At 38.0% G+C, this 15,805-nt stretch overlaps 1 protein-coding gene and 1 long non-coding RNA gene across 6 annotated transcripts in view; one reads left to right on the forward strand and one right to left on the reverse strand.

Moving 5' to 3' along the window:
- SH3KBP1 (SH3 domain containing kinase binding protein 1) overlaps positions 1-15,805 on the forward strand; it is a 226,641-nt gene that overhangs the window by 131,107 nt on the left and 79,729 nt on the right. For all 5 annotated transcript variants that reach the window (XM_066981109.1, XM_066981113.1, XM_013183859.3 and 2 more), the window contains one exon: positions 8,805-9,001. In XM_066981109.1, the coding sequence (XP_066837210.1) occupies positions 8,805-9,001 (197 nt within the window). The remainder of the gene's footprint in view (positions 1-8,804; positions 9,002-15,805) is intronic.
- LOC136786721 (uncharacterized) lies at positions 1,640-10,624 on the reverse strand. The gene is made up of 3 exons (XR_010826149.1): positions 10,504-10,624; positions 3,918-3,996; positions 1,640-2,805 (listed from the first exon to the last, which is right to left on the reverse strand). It is a non-coding gene; the product is annotated as an uncharacterized lncRNA (long non-coding RNA).

Below are 15,805 nucleotides of genomic sequence, written 5' to 3' on the forward strand. Positions count from 1 at the left end.
TGGTAGACAAAATCAGATCATCTGGGAAAGTGTTAAGCAAAGTGAGAGTTGGCATCGTTACTGTCAGAGATGTTATCTCCTGACTAACATGCAGAGAGGAGGTTTCATTATTCTTCCTGTTGCATCTGTTGGCAGCTCTCTTCCTGCATACTAATTTTCTTCCACAGCAGGCCTACTGAAGGTGTGGCCAGCCTGTTCCATTTTGTACCTCATCTGTGGCCCTTATTTTTAGGCAGATACCTGTGTGCTTATGTTTCCAGTCAAAATTGTTTGGAGACATTCCACAGGATTGTTTTCATTTGGGACCGTGGGTTTCAAACAGCCCACAGCTTCTCCGATGTCAGGTTTCTGATTGCTCCATAAGCTAAGCACAAGTCAATTCATAGCTTCAGATTCCTTATGCCCAAAGGGTGCTTCGATTCGCCTGTATTGCATTGCATGAAGCGTTGCTCAACTTCTGAAGCAAGCTTCAGAAGAGAAATGCTTTTACTTTACAAACATGTGCGTAGTGCTAAAATAATTTCATTTTGAAAGCCATTTTGCAGCTGCTATGTTTAAAAGAAATTTTCTTTCTTAACCAAGGCCTGGAATAACTAAATGCTGTCAAATTAGTTTGTAGCTGCTTCTAGAGATACTTTTCCCTGAAATATGCAAGACTGTCTCCTGCATAAGCAGCCAGCATTGCCTTCACATGCTGACATGGCTTTTTCAGTCATTAGGATGCCAAACTCCACTCGGCAATAGCTCTAACTCCTTTGGTATTCTGCTCATTAACCTGCTGTCAGAAAATTTTTGCTGCTGTGTATGCTGGGTGAACACTCAACAACAACAAATTACTTACTTGTCATTTTGCTGATCACAGCCCTCTTTTCTCTCATCCTAGAACTTTCCTGCATCTTGGATTTCTAAGGTTTTTTATTTTTTATTTTATTTTTACTGGTCTAATTTCTCTTTCTTCCTTCGCTTTCTTTTCCTTTGAAAATGCTACAACCGAGGAACAGGGCAGATTCAATGCCTGACTTGACAAATACTTGCTTCTCTTTCCTTATACATGGACCCACAATGCTGTCAGTAATAGATACTAGATATAATGGAAGAAAATGAGACAGGATCGTTGAAACAGAAGTATTCGTGAGTATCCTTAATTGTGTTTTCTATTGCTCCACCACATTATTTTTTTTCCTAATCCTTGAGGAACAGTGTCTGGTCAGAGTTCAAAGAAATCAATATGGTTGACGTATTTGTGGTATTATTAACTCCTTTTGAGAATGTCTGAATGTGAGCAAAGTTAAATGAGAAACCAGAACGTGGGTTTGAACAGTTCTGAAGAGGACAGTTAAAAATTTTATTTCAGCTTCTAACTTGCTTACAAAGAATACCATATAATAAATACACAGCTGCTACAATGAAAAATAACATCTGCCAAAGAACAATGCTAAAAAATGGGCGAGAGAAAAATTTTTGATTAAGAATAAGCATCCTATTTTCTGGAGAACAAATGTACAGATGGCAAGCGATTGGGGGTGGTGAGTAGAAGAATTATGTTGCATTAAAACCTTCCAAAGATTTGGGCTCCCATCAGCAAGTGGTTTTCCATGAGTCTCACTAAAGATCGTTTTTTGGTGAGGGGCAGGGAAAGAATCCTTTTGGCTGTGGTTGCTTATCTGTTATTTCACATACAATAACATGTTCCTGTACTTGGTGAGAACACGGGTGGTGACAAAACAGTTCCAAAATGAAGAAGGCGACAGTACAGCTGTAAAACTCCTGAATCAGTGGCCGTTTCTGTTTGCTCTTACAGTACTCAGGGAAATGGCTGGGGATGAGGTGAAGCCACCGATTTCCTCATTGATGGCTCCGTGTTCATGCTGCAGAAGATGCTTGTACTGCATTGTCCATAATGCATGCTGCTATGTGGTGCAGGACACTGCTCCCCTTTTCCCTGCATGATATTTTGTGAAAGTATGAAAAACTTGGGGCTGTATGTTACATGGCAAGAAATGTGTTATGGAAGATGAACGTTGTGAAAGGAAATGACAAAATGTTTAGAATACAAGGTTACATTTCTTCAAGGAGCATAACCAAGAAGAACAAATAATGACTAATGTTGAGATAGTCTGCATCAACCATTTGTACACGTATAATCACTTGGTTAAGAAGCATAAATTTTTTTTCCAAGTGTGAATTTATTAACCTTTAATTTATGAAGGAGCAATGCAGCTTTGTTTTACAGTCATTTTAAAAATCAATCTTCCTTTTCTGTTTTTGCTTTCCTTAATTGACACTACAGAACATTGTTAAGAATGTCTTCAGCAAAAAACAGGACTTTCATAGAAAACAAGCTCAAGATAAGTACCTGATAGGCTGTATCTATGCGTTCTGCCTTTGCCTCTGTGTGAGGAAAAGGAAGAAAGACGCTTCCTGTTTCATCTACTGCAGTTGCCATCTATGGCTTCACCTTCGTTATCATTCACATCAGTCGCTCAGGAGGTCCACACCACCCTTCTCTAAATAGAAGGAAAGAACACGTTTCCCCTTGCCTTTCCTCCCTCCCATAAAAGGCAGAAATCCCAATAAGCTTCATTTACACAGTTCTTTATTCTATTAAACACAGCTGACAGCGTTTTTCTCTGGCTGCCAGACCAAATCAGGAGATTGTTTGCATTGTCTCAGGTGTGTGCCTCTGAACAGCTGACCTTTACATGGCTTAACAGAGCTAGTCTGAGAAGAGAGCTCAGAGAGCCTAAGCATCCCTGGCTCACACGTCGGCAGTGTTCTTGTCTTTTTCTCAGTGCCAGTAAAAGTCTGTAGAGAGAACAATCCAGGATAAAAATTAAATTAGTAAATAATACCTTAAAATAGAAAGCTCTGTAAGGCTTACGATGTATTGCATTTTTCCTGCCATTTTAAGCTATTTAGAAACAATTCTTTTCCTGCTTTGAATGGAGTTAATTTTATCACAGCTGTTTATTTTTATTTTAACAGCTTTAGTTTACACAGCCCTTTATCATCCTAAAAATCTTTCTGGTTTAGAATCTTGGTTTAATGCCAGCACAGCTCTGGGGATGTTGGTGAATTAAGTCTGATGTTGCGGTCTCTTCTTAATCCCAGTTTGAGCTAATCTGTTTTGGTACATTTCAGAATGTTGCTCTCAAAAGACCTGTAACTGGCACAACAGAAGTGTGGTATGTTTGAAATGTCGTGAGAAAACTAATATCTCATATATAGCCATAGAGGAAAAATATGTGTGAAGTGTGAAATTCCTCCAGACAGTGTTGTGAGAATTTAATCTTCATGAATATTAAATTATCTTGCACTTGTAAAGAGCATGAAGCAGCCGAGAATCTTAGATCTCTGGATCTTTTTAAATAACGTTATGCCAGGAGTCCCATATCTAGTTCCAGCCAAAAGCTGGGACTCCTGGGAATTTTAACTCCTTGCTGCTGATGCTGCCCTTGGTCAAGTTTTAAGAAGTTTATTATTAAAGTTCACCTAACACTCAGATTTGAACTCTGCCTTGTGGTGCTACAGATGATCTGGTGACAATAAATCAAAGCATCTTTGCTTATTGAGCCAGAAATGGGAAGTGATATCCAAAAAAGTCTTATGTCCTTCCTAAAAAGTTATAAGGGTATGATAACGTTTCATACTACTAGAACTGGTGGGACAGTAGGAATGTTAGTAAGCACTAAGTGCTGTTATGTTCTTAGCTTGTCAGTTATCTGAATGCTGACAGAGAGCTGACATTTCTAGAAAACTTGCTGTTTTAAAAAAAAAAAAATAAAAAATAGTAAGAGGCCTGAATAATGTAGCTTTTATCCTGGCCTGGATATATCTGAAGTATTGAATGACTAGACTTGAAACCAAAAAACGTGTTTAGTGTTTCTGAAGATAGTTTGATGAGCTGCTGGCCTTACCTTTGTGCTACGTTCACAACTCTGCTGCAGCTGCTCCAATGTGGCTGTACTGCTTGTCAGTGGCAGATGACTGTGCCTGCTGAGACACACTCCAGGTTTTAATGCCCATTTAGCAACGTGACCTCCCTGCTAACTGTAGCTCTTCTTGCAAAAAATTCCATATTTAAAATTCATAATCTGCCAGCCTGTGTCACTCAGGTTCCTGTGTAGTTCCCAGCCCTATCTGTGGGCTGCATTTGTCTTTCAGGGAAACTGTCTACCCAGCTCTGTTCTCCTACTAAGCATTTTTTTTTTTGCAGTAATGGTGAAAAAGGCCATGCAAAGCTGAAGGAAAAAAGGAGGGTATTTGAGTCAGTAGGAAGAGGGGCAATTTTCTGGTTTTGGGAGGAGGGACAAGCTCAGAGTCCTGGGTCCCAGATTTTTATTTTTATTTAAGAGACTGGAAGGCGTCTGCATTGTGGAATAAAATCAAATAACAGAAGGCAAGAAAGGCTCTTGGATCACTCTCTGACATCAGTTTTGCTCATCTCTCCATCTTGGACGAGGAAATTGTTAGAGGAAAATGCTTAATAAAATAGAATCACAGAGGCTTACATATCTCAAGTTGAACTTGGGATATGATTGCAAAAATAGTATTCCTTGGTTTCAGTCAAAATGTGGAATAGCACCTTAATTTAGTCTCCACCACTGCAACTTTGTAGGAGAAACTTCTTTGTCAGGAAAGGGTAGAAATTCAAACACGTGTTAAATAGATATAGACATACATTTATTTATTTCAGTAAACAACCCAATGAAAAAGTAAGTGAGAGGAGAGTATTTGTTGTGCAAGAGTGGGCAGAGTATTGCAAATTCTTGCTTGCAAGTTCTGTATGTGTACAAATCACAGATGTATATCTCAGGTACCTTGGGAAGAATTAAGATAAAGAGAAGGTCCCCTCAGCTTGTCTTTAAGAGTAAGAGCATGTTAGATTATTTTCTGCATTATTGTTTCTTAATGTTGCTGTGCATGCGTTCATTTTATCTAAGTTATTCTGAATTTCTACTGCATATAGCCTTTCTTTGCTGTCACTACTGCCTCTTTCCCACAGCCACCAAGTGATAAGAGCAAGAGCAGATACTCCTTGGAAAAGCTAGGGCTTTTATTCTCATTTATTTAAGTCCAAGGTAATCCTCAGTTTGTGTCAGTCAAAAAATAATAAATTCTGTCATTTTCCTAATTCATCAGGAAGAATTATTTTAACTTTGAAGAAGCTTTGTCAGGTTGGCCGCTGTATCTGACCATTCAAATGCAGTTTACTTTGGACAGGCATCACTTCAGTCCATTCTGTCCTCATTAAAATATATATAATATATATCTGTTATTTCCTATTTAACTTTGTCACAGTATACAGTCCTGATAATAAAAGCTCTGTGGCAGCATTGAGAATGAAATGACTCTTGGATAACATCAAGCACAGATGGGCGATGCTAGGGAAGTCTGATGTAAGCCTGAGGTGAGGCTTCTGATGTAAGGTGTGTTCTCTCATCATAGAAGAATGGTAATAGAAGATGAAGATGCCATAATGAAAAACAAGTGGTTACCCAGAAATAAAAGGCTAATTCTCTTTGAGCCCTTGAGGTTTCTGATCTCTCTTTCATGCAGGCTTCAAAGAACTGAAAGTCCATATGACACCTGTTGAGTAATTCCCTTAATTACTTCCATATTTTATTTCCATCTACTGCCCAAGGTCCAGGTCTAGGTGTATGTCCTCTTCTCCCACAATTAGTGATGTGGAAAACCTATTTTAATAATTTATTTTAAAGACATGTTTTCCATTCAGGGAGTGGCTAAGAGAGGTCATGCATCCTATCAATTAAACACAGTTAACTTGTGGAGGGAGGTCTCTGCACTGCTGCTTTTGTCTGTCACAGAGTAGTTTTAGGAGATCCTGGCAAGGATGAAAGGGGGAACTTTTGCCAGAGGCTAATTTCCCTATCCCACATTAGGAGAAGGAAGAAGATCCTTTGTTCAGCAAAGACAAAATGATCACTGTGCTTTGTACAGAATTTTGAGTTGTGAAGGTTTTACTCTCAGAAATATTATTCATTTTTTTTCTACTTCCAAGTTACAACAAGGTTTAGGAATAAGAAAAAGGCAGTGACTTTGCCATGCTGCTGATTTATACCTATCAGGCTTAATTAGTCTAGTCCTGCATCTCTGAGTGCCCCTGCGTCGTGGAATGGCTCCGCTACAGACAGGGCCTCCATCATCATCACCGCCACAGCACAGACAGAACAGGATTGCAGTGAAGGCTTGAATTCACTCGTTATTGCTTTCATGAGCCCTGGAAGAACTTCCTTAATGATGGCATGAATGCTACCGTTTAACTACTATGATAAACCAGTGAAACCAGCTTTTGAGGTGTTAACCGAGGCCTGTCATGGGAAGACGAAAAGGTCAAAGTAAAAAGATCAAGGCCCCAGCATATGTGAGAAAAGAGTCATGCTGTGATTATTATTGTTTAGAATTCTTCTTAATTCAAATCCTGGGCAATTTATGGAAGAAATAACTTGTACAGTGGTATCTAAATCATACTCTTGCAGAATCAGTGATGTTATATATATATTCGACAGGCAGATGTAGCAGCCATGCAGGAGGCTGCAGAGCCAAAGCAAGCATATTTTGCTTAGTCTTCAGCATTTTTGTTTGTTTCTGAGCAGGAGCTTTCTCTAATTCCGCACGTATACTCATTTCATTTCAGATACAGAAAATCCTAGAACAGAGCAGTATATCATAATTTTTCATCATTTGTCTCCTAAAACTATTCTCACTAAAAATCCTATCCCGATACACAATTCCTGATTTCCTCTCCTCACAGCACCCGGCTGCTAAAACCAATTTTAGCAGGTGAGCCCCTCACTTCCTTGCTCATAAATTTGTTCCTGTAGGCCTCAGGGCTTGTAGTGGTTTCTGTGTTTCATCGGAAAAGTTTAAAGTAGCTCTTGAAGAAGATCTTGTGTTTTACCAGTCTTGTTCCTTAATAGTGAATTGCCAGGAAGACGAGAAGACTCCCTGAAAGCGAGTTACTGCTCATCAGAATGACAGAAAGTTGTTGTGTGGAGACCTTAAAAAGAAACATCAAAACCAAAAACCATGCCCCAAGCCCCAGAAAATCATTGTTTTCTGCCTTTGTTCTTAATGATGGACTGAACCTGAAAGAAATTGTATGTGATTGTATGTGGAGCTATACCCTGAATTTCATCTTTCATTTTCTGCTCTCCTTAAAATTTTTCTCATTCTGTGGATTTTTGGTCTTTTAAACCTAGAGCTGTCACTTGAGTCAGGAAGGCAAAAGGAAAGGATTCAGTTGTTAATATTAACAATTTTAGTCATAAAGATTTTCCCTGACCGTCAAAATATTCTCTCTAGGTAATTGTTCTATTTGGCTTTAAAAGATTGTTCTAGATTAGTTTAGAAACAGTATTCAGATGCTTTCAGCTTAGATTGCTGTTTCATCCTATTCTTGCTACTTAAACATGTCAGAGAATTGTAGAATCTGAGGCATTATTAGGGTATTGTAAAGCTTCCCACGTGCTCCACAACTTGCAAGCCATTTATAGGAATCCAATAGACTCTGCTCTTATCTTAGTGTCATTTCTCTTCTCTTCGTGGAAATATAGATGATTTTTGGATAAGACTATGTGCTTACCTAGGGGAAGAGGGAAAGAGATCTGTATGTAATCTCTACTTGATTTGGGATGTCTAGAATTTAAGGATGATTCTTTCTTCTCTACTGGCAGCCTTACGATGAAAATCCATTGCAATCAATTTGTTGACCTTGGTATAAGAAAAAATAAGCTGAGAAGCTTATTTGATTTTTTTCTTTCTTTGACTCATGTGATCTATGTCTGTGGCACCATAAACGCTTCTAAGGGGAATATGAGAATTTGGGTTTGTTATTTCTAGGTAGAATTAGCGATGTAGTAGCTAGCATAAAGTGCTGTGTTTTTCCTGGAAACATAGTTAAGTCAATCTGCAACATAGGAAGGAAGGAAGGTGTAAATGATTCTGGGGACTGTTTCAATTGGAGGAAACTTCAGTGGGTCACTTCTGCTGCCAGTGGCTGCTTGGCTTGATTCTGCACCATCCTGTAAAGGACTGAGACGTCACCATATTGGATCTGTGGCCTCTGCTATTCAAACAGCGGAAATTTTCAGATAAGCACAGATAAATTTTCCTATTCACTGAGAGAAGTAATGCAAATCAGAGTGTCAGTTTTGATTTATTATATTCCTAGAGGATTGTGTGCATGGGTGCTTTTCTTATGAGGCTGCCTATGCTGCAGAGAGATTTAATGTTCATCAGGGAACACATTATGCAGCGTATTTGATTGCAGATTTGTTTAAACAGCTTTCAGCTTTATATTTCCCAGTTAGGTAATGTAACTTTAGATACTAATTGCATAATTGGCTTGATATGAGTCATACAGATTTAAGGTACAGTATGCCTGGTCTGACTGACTGTTAGCTTTAAGTGACTATATACAATAGCTGCCCTAGAACTGGCTTTAACTCTTTCATTTAATGAGCTTTCTGGCAAATATGTGTCTAAGAGGGATTTTTTTGGTACTCAAGGAGTCGCTGTCTTCACAAGTGAAGTTTTGATCCTGGAGCATGCATGTTTTGTGGATTGGTGTAAGCTCTAACAAGTACACCAATGCGATGAAGTGACGTGATTTTTAAAACTCTGAAATGAGCGCATGGCACAGAGGACCTCTTCTCTGCCAGTTTCTCAAGGCTTTGTTTCCTTTAGAGCTTGGTGGGAGGGATCACGTTCCGGTCACAATCTCTTTTGGAAACAGGGATCTTCACACCTAAGATTCCTTCTTTTATCCCTCCATTTCCTAGGCCTAAAAGATACTACAGGCTCTGAGAGTGATGGTGGTGACTCTTGCAGCACAAAGTCAGAAGGAGCCAATGGAGGCACGACAATCCAACCCAAAAAGGTCAAGGGTGTTGGCTTTGGAGATATCTTCAAAGACAAACCTATAAAACTACGGCCAAGGTCAATAGAAGTTGACAATGATTTTGTCTCAGTAGATAAGGTACGTATCATTTCTTAATTCTTCCTTTGTTGTTGATTTAAAGAAGTTTTCATCCTGAAGTTCTAAATTCTATCACTGACAAGAACTTAAAGTTTTGTGGTCATTATTTCCTAATCTTTCTGTGGACGACACTCTGCTTTTTTATTTTGCCACACACTGGAAAGTGAGTGCTAGCGATGTCAACTGCCTACAAGAACTGTTACTTTGCTTAAAGATTTACTCCTCTGCCAATTAATTGTCCTTTTTTTCTAAGAAAATATTAGTTTAGAGAAGAAGACTGGAGAGGCTTTTTCAGATTTGTAGTTACTGCATTATAATAAAAAATAGTTGCTGGTTCTTATATAAACTAAGAGGGAGATACAGTCATTGTGTCATCAGCTTTCCGAAAAGGAAGATTTGGAAAATAGCTAAATACCTCCACTTAGTACTGGGTTTGTTAATTTAAAAAGTGCTTTCAAAAATCTCCTTTGTTTGAATCGGCTAGTAAAAGGGAAAGCTTATTTTTTGTGGGTTTGTTCTATATGACATAAGAAAGTCCTGAGATTAACACTTGGGGAAAATTTTATCTTTCACAGATTGAAACACACCATCTTTGTAGAGAGCATTCTTTGGTCTCTGACCTCCAAAACGATCATTAAGTAAACTAGAAATGGAGACTAGAAATCAAAATGAGATGTTTCTAGTAACTGGAAATATCTTTTTTTTTTTTAACCCCTTTTTGGAGGATGTTTGTTTTCATGGCTGCCTGAAATCTTATTCATACAAGTCCCACATAAGAAAAATTCCTTTGTATATAGGATGTACCTGACAGCAGATAGACTTAAGCTTATACATGACTGTACTTAAGCATTTTTTCTGTATTCAGGACAAAAAGTTCTTTAGCATCAAGAAGTGCGTATCTTAATAATGCATATATGCATATAATAATTCTGCAATAAGTGAGTCATTATAAATCATTAATTTTCCACATGTAGGTATATAAAGGAAATATGCAGACAATTTCCTAAGATAAACACACATAGAATTTACATGCTAGTAGTATTTATAACTTCTGCGTAACAGCAACATTCACTTGTAAGATAATGTAGGCACAGACCAGAATTCAGGTGTTACACAAAATGTAGTTCTCCTGAATTGGATACAGGCAGATCAGAATTTTCAATTGATAAGGCTCCGTTAAGGCTACAGAAATGATTTCTTTTGTCTGCAGACTTACTATAATTGTAGCCATCTATAAAGTAGTCATTGTAAATGGGAACTGATTAAAATAAATTACATACTTCTTGAACTCTGGAGTCCATCGCTTTAATATGAAGTACTCACAAAGTGCTTATGAAGTAGCTTTTGTTCACAGAAGGGAAGTCTTCACTTTATAGTAATGAGAAATCATACCTTTGTTTCTCCATTACAGAGACAGATATTGGTGCAGTGTAAGTCTGTTTCTTGCCAGCCAAAAATTCAAACTAGAATCTTCAGAAATTTTATAACATTTCTCATCCTACCTGTAGACCTTCCCTCCTATGTCCTCAAATTTCTCCTAAAGTTGGTATGGCTAGTGGAAAATAATGTCTTCATCTTGGTAAGCACAGACCCTTATTTGTGCTTCAAGTGTGTAGATAAGCAAAAGCAACACTCTGCTGTCGTTGTTTTTTTTTTGCTGGGTAGGGTCAGGTTGGTTAACCTTTGAACAGTGCCATTCAGAAGCTTCAGGACTGTTGTCTTTACCTACGCATAGCACCAACACATGATTCACTGACAAAACGTCAGGTTACAACTGCAAAAGATTAACCTCCCCAAATACTTCTCTCTTGGCTGCAGGAGATTCCTTCCTTGTAATTGCAGTGTTCCTTGCCACTTAACGTTGGCTGGGAGAGGAGAATCCTGCAGTGTCTGTAGTTCCAAGAAAGGTTGTATTTGTCTCAAGAGCTCTGCATATAGGGTCAAAAGTGTTGCAATTTATGATGCAGAGCGACGAATCAATACAAGTTCTCTCAATTAATGTAGTTTTTAAAGGGATCTTTATCAGTGTATCTTGCTCATTTACAAGAAATAGCTTCAGTTTTTCAATAAATTTTTTGAAGAGGCAGAAACAATGCTATCCTCAATTTCGTCATGTTTTAAACTTATTTCTGAAGTCTGGAGACCCTCAAACTCTTTCTATTGGTTCTTCTTGATATTATTACTGATGAAACATTCTATATATGTCTGTAATGATACTCTTAACTTTCTCATTTACAACATTACCTAACAACTATTGATTTTTTTAAAGTATCAGTAAATTATTGAGAGGCTTGTATAATGTAGGATTATTTATAACAAGATAATGCCTATGGGAGATGCTGTTCCTTTTTACAGAAGAATCAACTTGGTCTCATTTTGTTGGCATTATTACTTTCTGTTCTACTGTGTTCTTCTGTGTTATGATTCATAAGTTTAAATCATATTTCACACAAAGGTGCTATGAATTATTGTTGTGTTAAGTTAGGAAAGCTTTTACACAAATATTGGCGGGAGTATGAGGGCAGAAGGGATTGCTGTCAGTGGAGCAGGAACAGATTCCATTACACCCTGCTGTAAATCACCGGTCAGGTTGCTGTGCTTCAAGTGTTTGCACAGTGCTAACAATGTAGAATATAGTGGCCCTTGTCTTTTAGGGTGATCAATAAGCTCTCAAACTAGAGGCAAAACTGAGGAGTTGCGTGAAAACCCATTGATTTTATTGGTGTGCAGAATTCATTGCTTTGCTGTTCTTTGTTCTAAAAATCACAAAAGCAGATTATCCTAGGGAAATCAATGATGCAGTTGTGATAGTTTAATACGAGCAGTGCCATCAGAGCTGTTCTTTTGTGTTTTAAAATAAAAGAATCAAATACTGTTTCTTTGTAGTTCTTTTCTTCACCTGTTTGCATTGATGAATCAACTGCTGGCCGTATTTGTTTTCTAGTCAGAATAGAATCACATTCCTGAGGTTTGGCTCTGTCAAATTCCCATTAATGATAGCTGTAAGTGAGCTAATTGGCTATGCTACATGTGACTGAAGCTGTAGCTTGCTCACATGAATTTTTAGAAGAAATGCAGTATGCGTACAGGAATGTTGTGTCTCCTTAGAAAATTTAGTGTAGCACTATTAAAGTTGTATGGTCAAACAGAAATGTCCATTTCACATTTCTTCCTTCTGCTTGTGCATTTTCAAGACATTTATACAGGCGTTTATTTTTTTCCTCCTTCATTTTGTAGGGGCTTGTCTAAAACTTGTGTTTCTAGATTGCGCTTCCTTCCAATATGATCGATATGTGCCGTGCTTCCATTGTTCCAATAAGCTATCACATTTTCCTCTCCTATATCTAAAAATAAACCTCTAAAAGTAGAAGAAAATTAATTTAACCAACATGCTCCCTAGTCTGAGTTAACTGTATCGGGTTGTTTTTATTGAGTTGTAATTTCAGCTGAAAATGCTGGAGGCCATGATAGGTGAATGCAAAATAGAAGTCCTAAAAAGTCATTTTTATTTCTCTGAAAACTGTCCTTACTTATGAAGAAACTATTGAGAATATCTTTTGCATTTTCCATGTGAGATGTGTTCATAGCTTTCTTCAGGCAAGATTTTCATAGTTAGCTAGCTCTGGTGAATTTGAACAGAGCTAGATTTCATTAGCAGCCTTTGGTGAGGTCACATTAGTGTTTGCCAGAATTTAATGGAAATTATATCCAGCCATCAAACTGGGCAATATTGCAGCCACCATAACAACTTAATATAAAGGAAAGGCTGTAATGGCTCTAGACCCAGCAACTAGTTAACTGCTGTTTAGGGATCCTTCTCACTGCAAGACGCTACATAGCGATCTTTATTTCTGCATGTATTAAGTATATTGTGGAGAGGGGAAATGGAGAAGAAATAATGAAAGTAGACAGAACAGCTAGAAGGGCTGGAAGCTGATGCCAATTATTAAATCTACCTGTCCAAAGTAGTAAGATGGGAAGTCATAAATTCAGGGTGCCTGTAAGATCTGGGTTTCTATTTTGAGGCCATGACCCAGGGATCCAGAAACTGTGATGATGAGGTTTTGTTGCCAGTCAGGTCTTTGCCACAGCTGTTACGTCAGTTCTTGCCTTGTTGCTTGCACAAATCGTTTTTCTCCTTAATTTTGAATTGTCATTTAAAAAGAAATCTTTGAGAGATGCAAGGTCTTTGGCATTTCCAAGCTGGCTTATGTTGGGTTTGAGCTCAGGTGTGCGTAGCCAGCACTCACTGTGAACACTGAATGTCCTTGGAGGTTCTTACTCCCGTAACACAAAGATGTGAGAGACAGTGGTCAAAATCCTGAGATAATTAAAAAACGGATGTGAGCAAAAATACCTGGTACTGAATACAAACACTAGTAAAAATGCCTGCTGAGACAGAGAGCATGCAGTGTGAATATCAAGTGGTTGTAGCAGTTTGCTCTTGAAAGCACAGGTTTCTGGCATTCGTTTATTCAGGAACAGCCATCAGAGATGGCAGCGGTCGTGGCAAGCAGCAGCAGCGTGTCAAACCGTATGTGGGAACGGGGGAGGCATTCAGCTGTTCAAGCAGCATTTGTGTTTCGCTTCGCAGTCGCTTTCTGTGTAGTTTGGCATCCCTGCCTCACCACTCACTTTAATGTTGACTTGTGAGTAAAGCTATAAGGGGAGAGGGTCCCTGGCCCCTCCTGAAGTTGTGCTGAGAGCAAGGCTGCCTCTGCACACAGGGTTTCTTCCTTCACCGGTGTAACCCTTCATTCTGAGAGTCTGGTGGGGAAGCAGGATTTATGTTTCTTCCATTATGCAGAAATAGCACACGTTTGCAAACAGCGACTGATGTTTGTGGAGCACTGTGGAAGTTCTAAATAATGTCTTTTGAATATTATTAGCCTTTCTGGAGTAAATAAATAAGAAGGAAAGGTAGGTGAAATTTGCCCAGCTCTTGAAATGAAAGGCAGTCAAAAAGCAGCATGCCTCTTTGAGTCAGGGGAGGCTGACTCAAAACAGGACTTGGTACCTTGGGAATAGAACAGGAAATGGAAAATTGGGTTTAAAGAGAGGAACAAATTTGATAACTCTGGCTGGCAGTGAGTCTCTACTGAGTCACTGAACTATGATACTTAAATGAATAGTGTCTCCTGACCTCCTGTATACGTTCTGCATTTCCATGCTATCCCATTAGTGAGCTTTCTTTCACGCTTTCTCACAGTGGTTTGTAAAATGTTCAGGCTGCCCAGACAGAGCTGTCCAGGTATTGGTGACATAGTTCAGATTACCATCAGTTTGCAACAGCAGTTTTTGGCAGAGGAAGTTAGCCATACAATGTTTTGTGCTGCTTGTGACTTTTTTAGGCTTTTGTTTTCAATAAAGCAGCTGTTAGACTCTAAATAAATGCAGGATAGCTGTTGCCCATGCCACAAAACCTCATTGGCCTTTATTCAGAAAAGATTTGTTCATGTGAAATAAGTACATCCAGCATATGCATGAAAACGTTTTTCAACTTATGTTCTGGACTTGAGCTCCTTGAATAGCATCTAAAAATAGAAGCAGAGTAATGTAAAAGTATTGCTAGTACTAGAAGTCACTCCTAAAAGTGATTTGGAGAATCTGGTCTGTTCTCCTGGGGGAGAGCACTGGGCTTCTGCCAAAGTGAGCTCCCTTGGAGGAGAGCAGGCAGGGAGCGCTCCTGATTTTTCAGGAGTGGTTTTGATTAGGAAGTCTTAGGATGCTGTAGTCTGAGAAACAGGATGTATAGATTTAAGCTAATGCAATTTTATTTCATAATAGGGACAGAGCAAAAGTATATATGTTCTACATTGCTGTGATACACGATGCTGTTGTGTTGTACATTGAAGACCAGTAGTTTGCTAAATCACGAGAAAACTCTCATTTTCGTTTAAGTCTGTACCATTCCCAAGACTTATACCCCACAAGCATTTAAAAAGGAGTCATTTAAAGCTGAAACAAAACAAAACAAACCCACTGTGCTTTAATAGTTCAAAATAAAGTTCATTTCCTGAGTTACAGAGATATTTGGTGGAGCCATAAACTGAATTTCAATGAATGATTGGTTTCTTGTTTCAACTTCAGTACAGAGAAAATGCTTTAGAAAGTAGCAGTACTGATGTGTAGGCTGTCTATATTTGCTGTCTGTTGGGCTTCAGGAGAACAAGTTCACAAATTAAACTGTCTAATACTAGTAGTAAAATTTACCAAAGTAAAATCTAACTGATACAAATTGATACAAAATATTTAAATTAGTGTAATCAAGGCATTAGGAATAAACACTTTTATAAACAGTGTCTTAGTGTTTCTAGGTCAAATGAGATTTTTTTTCTTGCTTCACTTGCATTTTGTCAGATAATATAACTTTGATTTTTAATTGCTATGTCTGAGTTGTTAGGCTTTTTAAACTTTGGAAAGATTATAAAAATTTAATGAGATGACATTTAATCTTGGCACGCATGAACTTTGAAAGTTAAAGAACAAATATTGTTGTGCAAAAAAAATAAAATATCTGACTTTGGAAATTACCTAAATAACTGTCATGGCTGCTGAGGTATTAAAAAGATTTATGAATGTGAGCTGGACTGTCTATAACCTGGAAATTGCCAAGAGTAAAATACATACAGTCATCTTTTGCTATCTGTTCAGCTTCATTAGCTTGTGGAATTTTTCTTAAGTGGTTTCCTTTTTAAAATTTTCCATAATCAAGGATTATTTTTAAAAAGACATACATGATTGTATTATTTATGTTTATACATATTCATAAAATGTATGTATTGTAAATGTGTTATGGATTAT

Source organism: Anser cygnoides, chromosome 1 (genome assembly GCF_040182565.1).
Source record: "Anser cygnoides isolate HZ-2024a breed goose chromosome 1, Taihu_goose_T2T_genome, whole genome shotgun sequence".
Classification (NCBI taxonomy): Eukaryota; Metazoa; Chordata; class Aves; order Anseriformes; family Anatidae; genus Anser; species Anser cygnoides.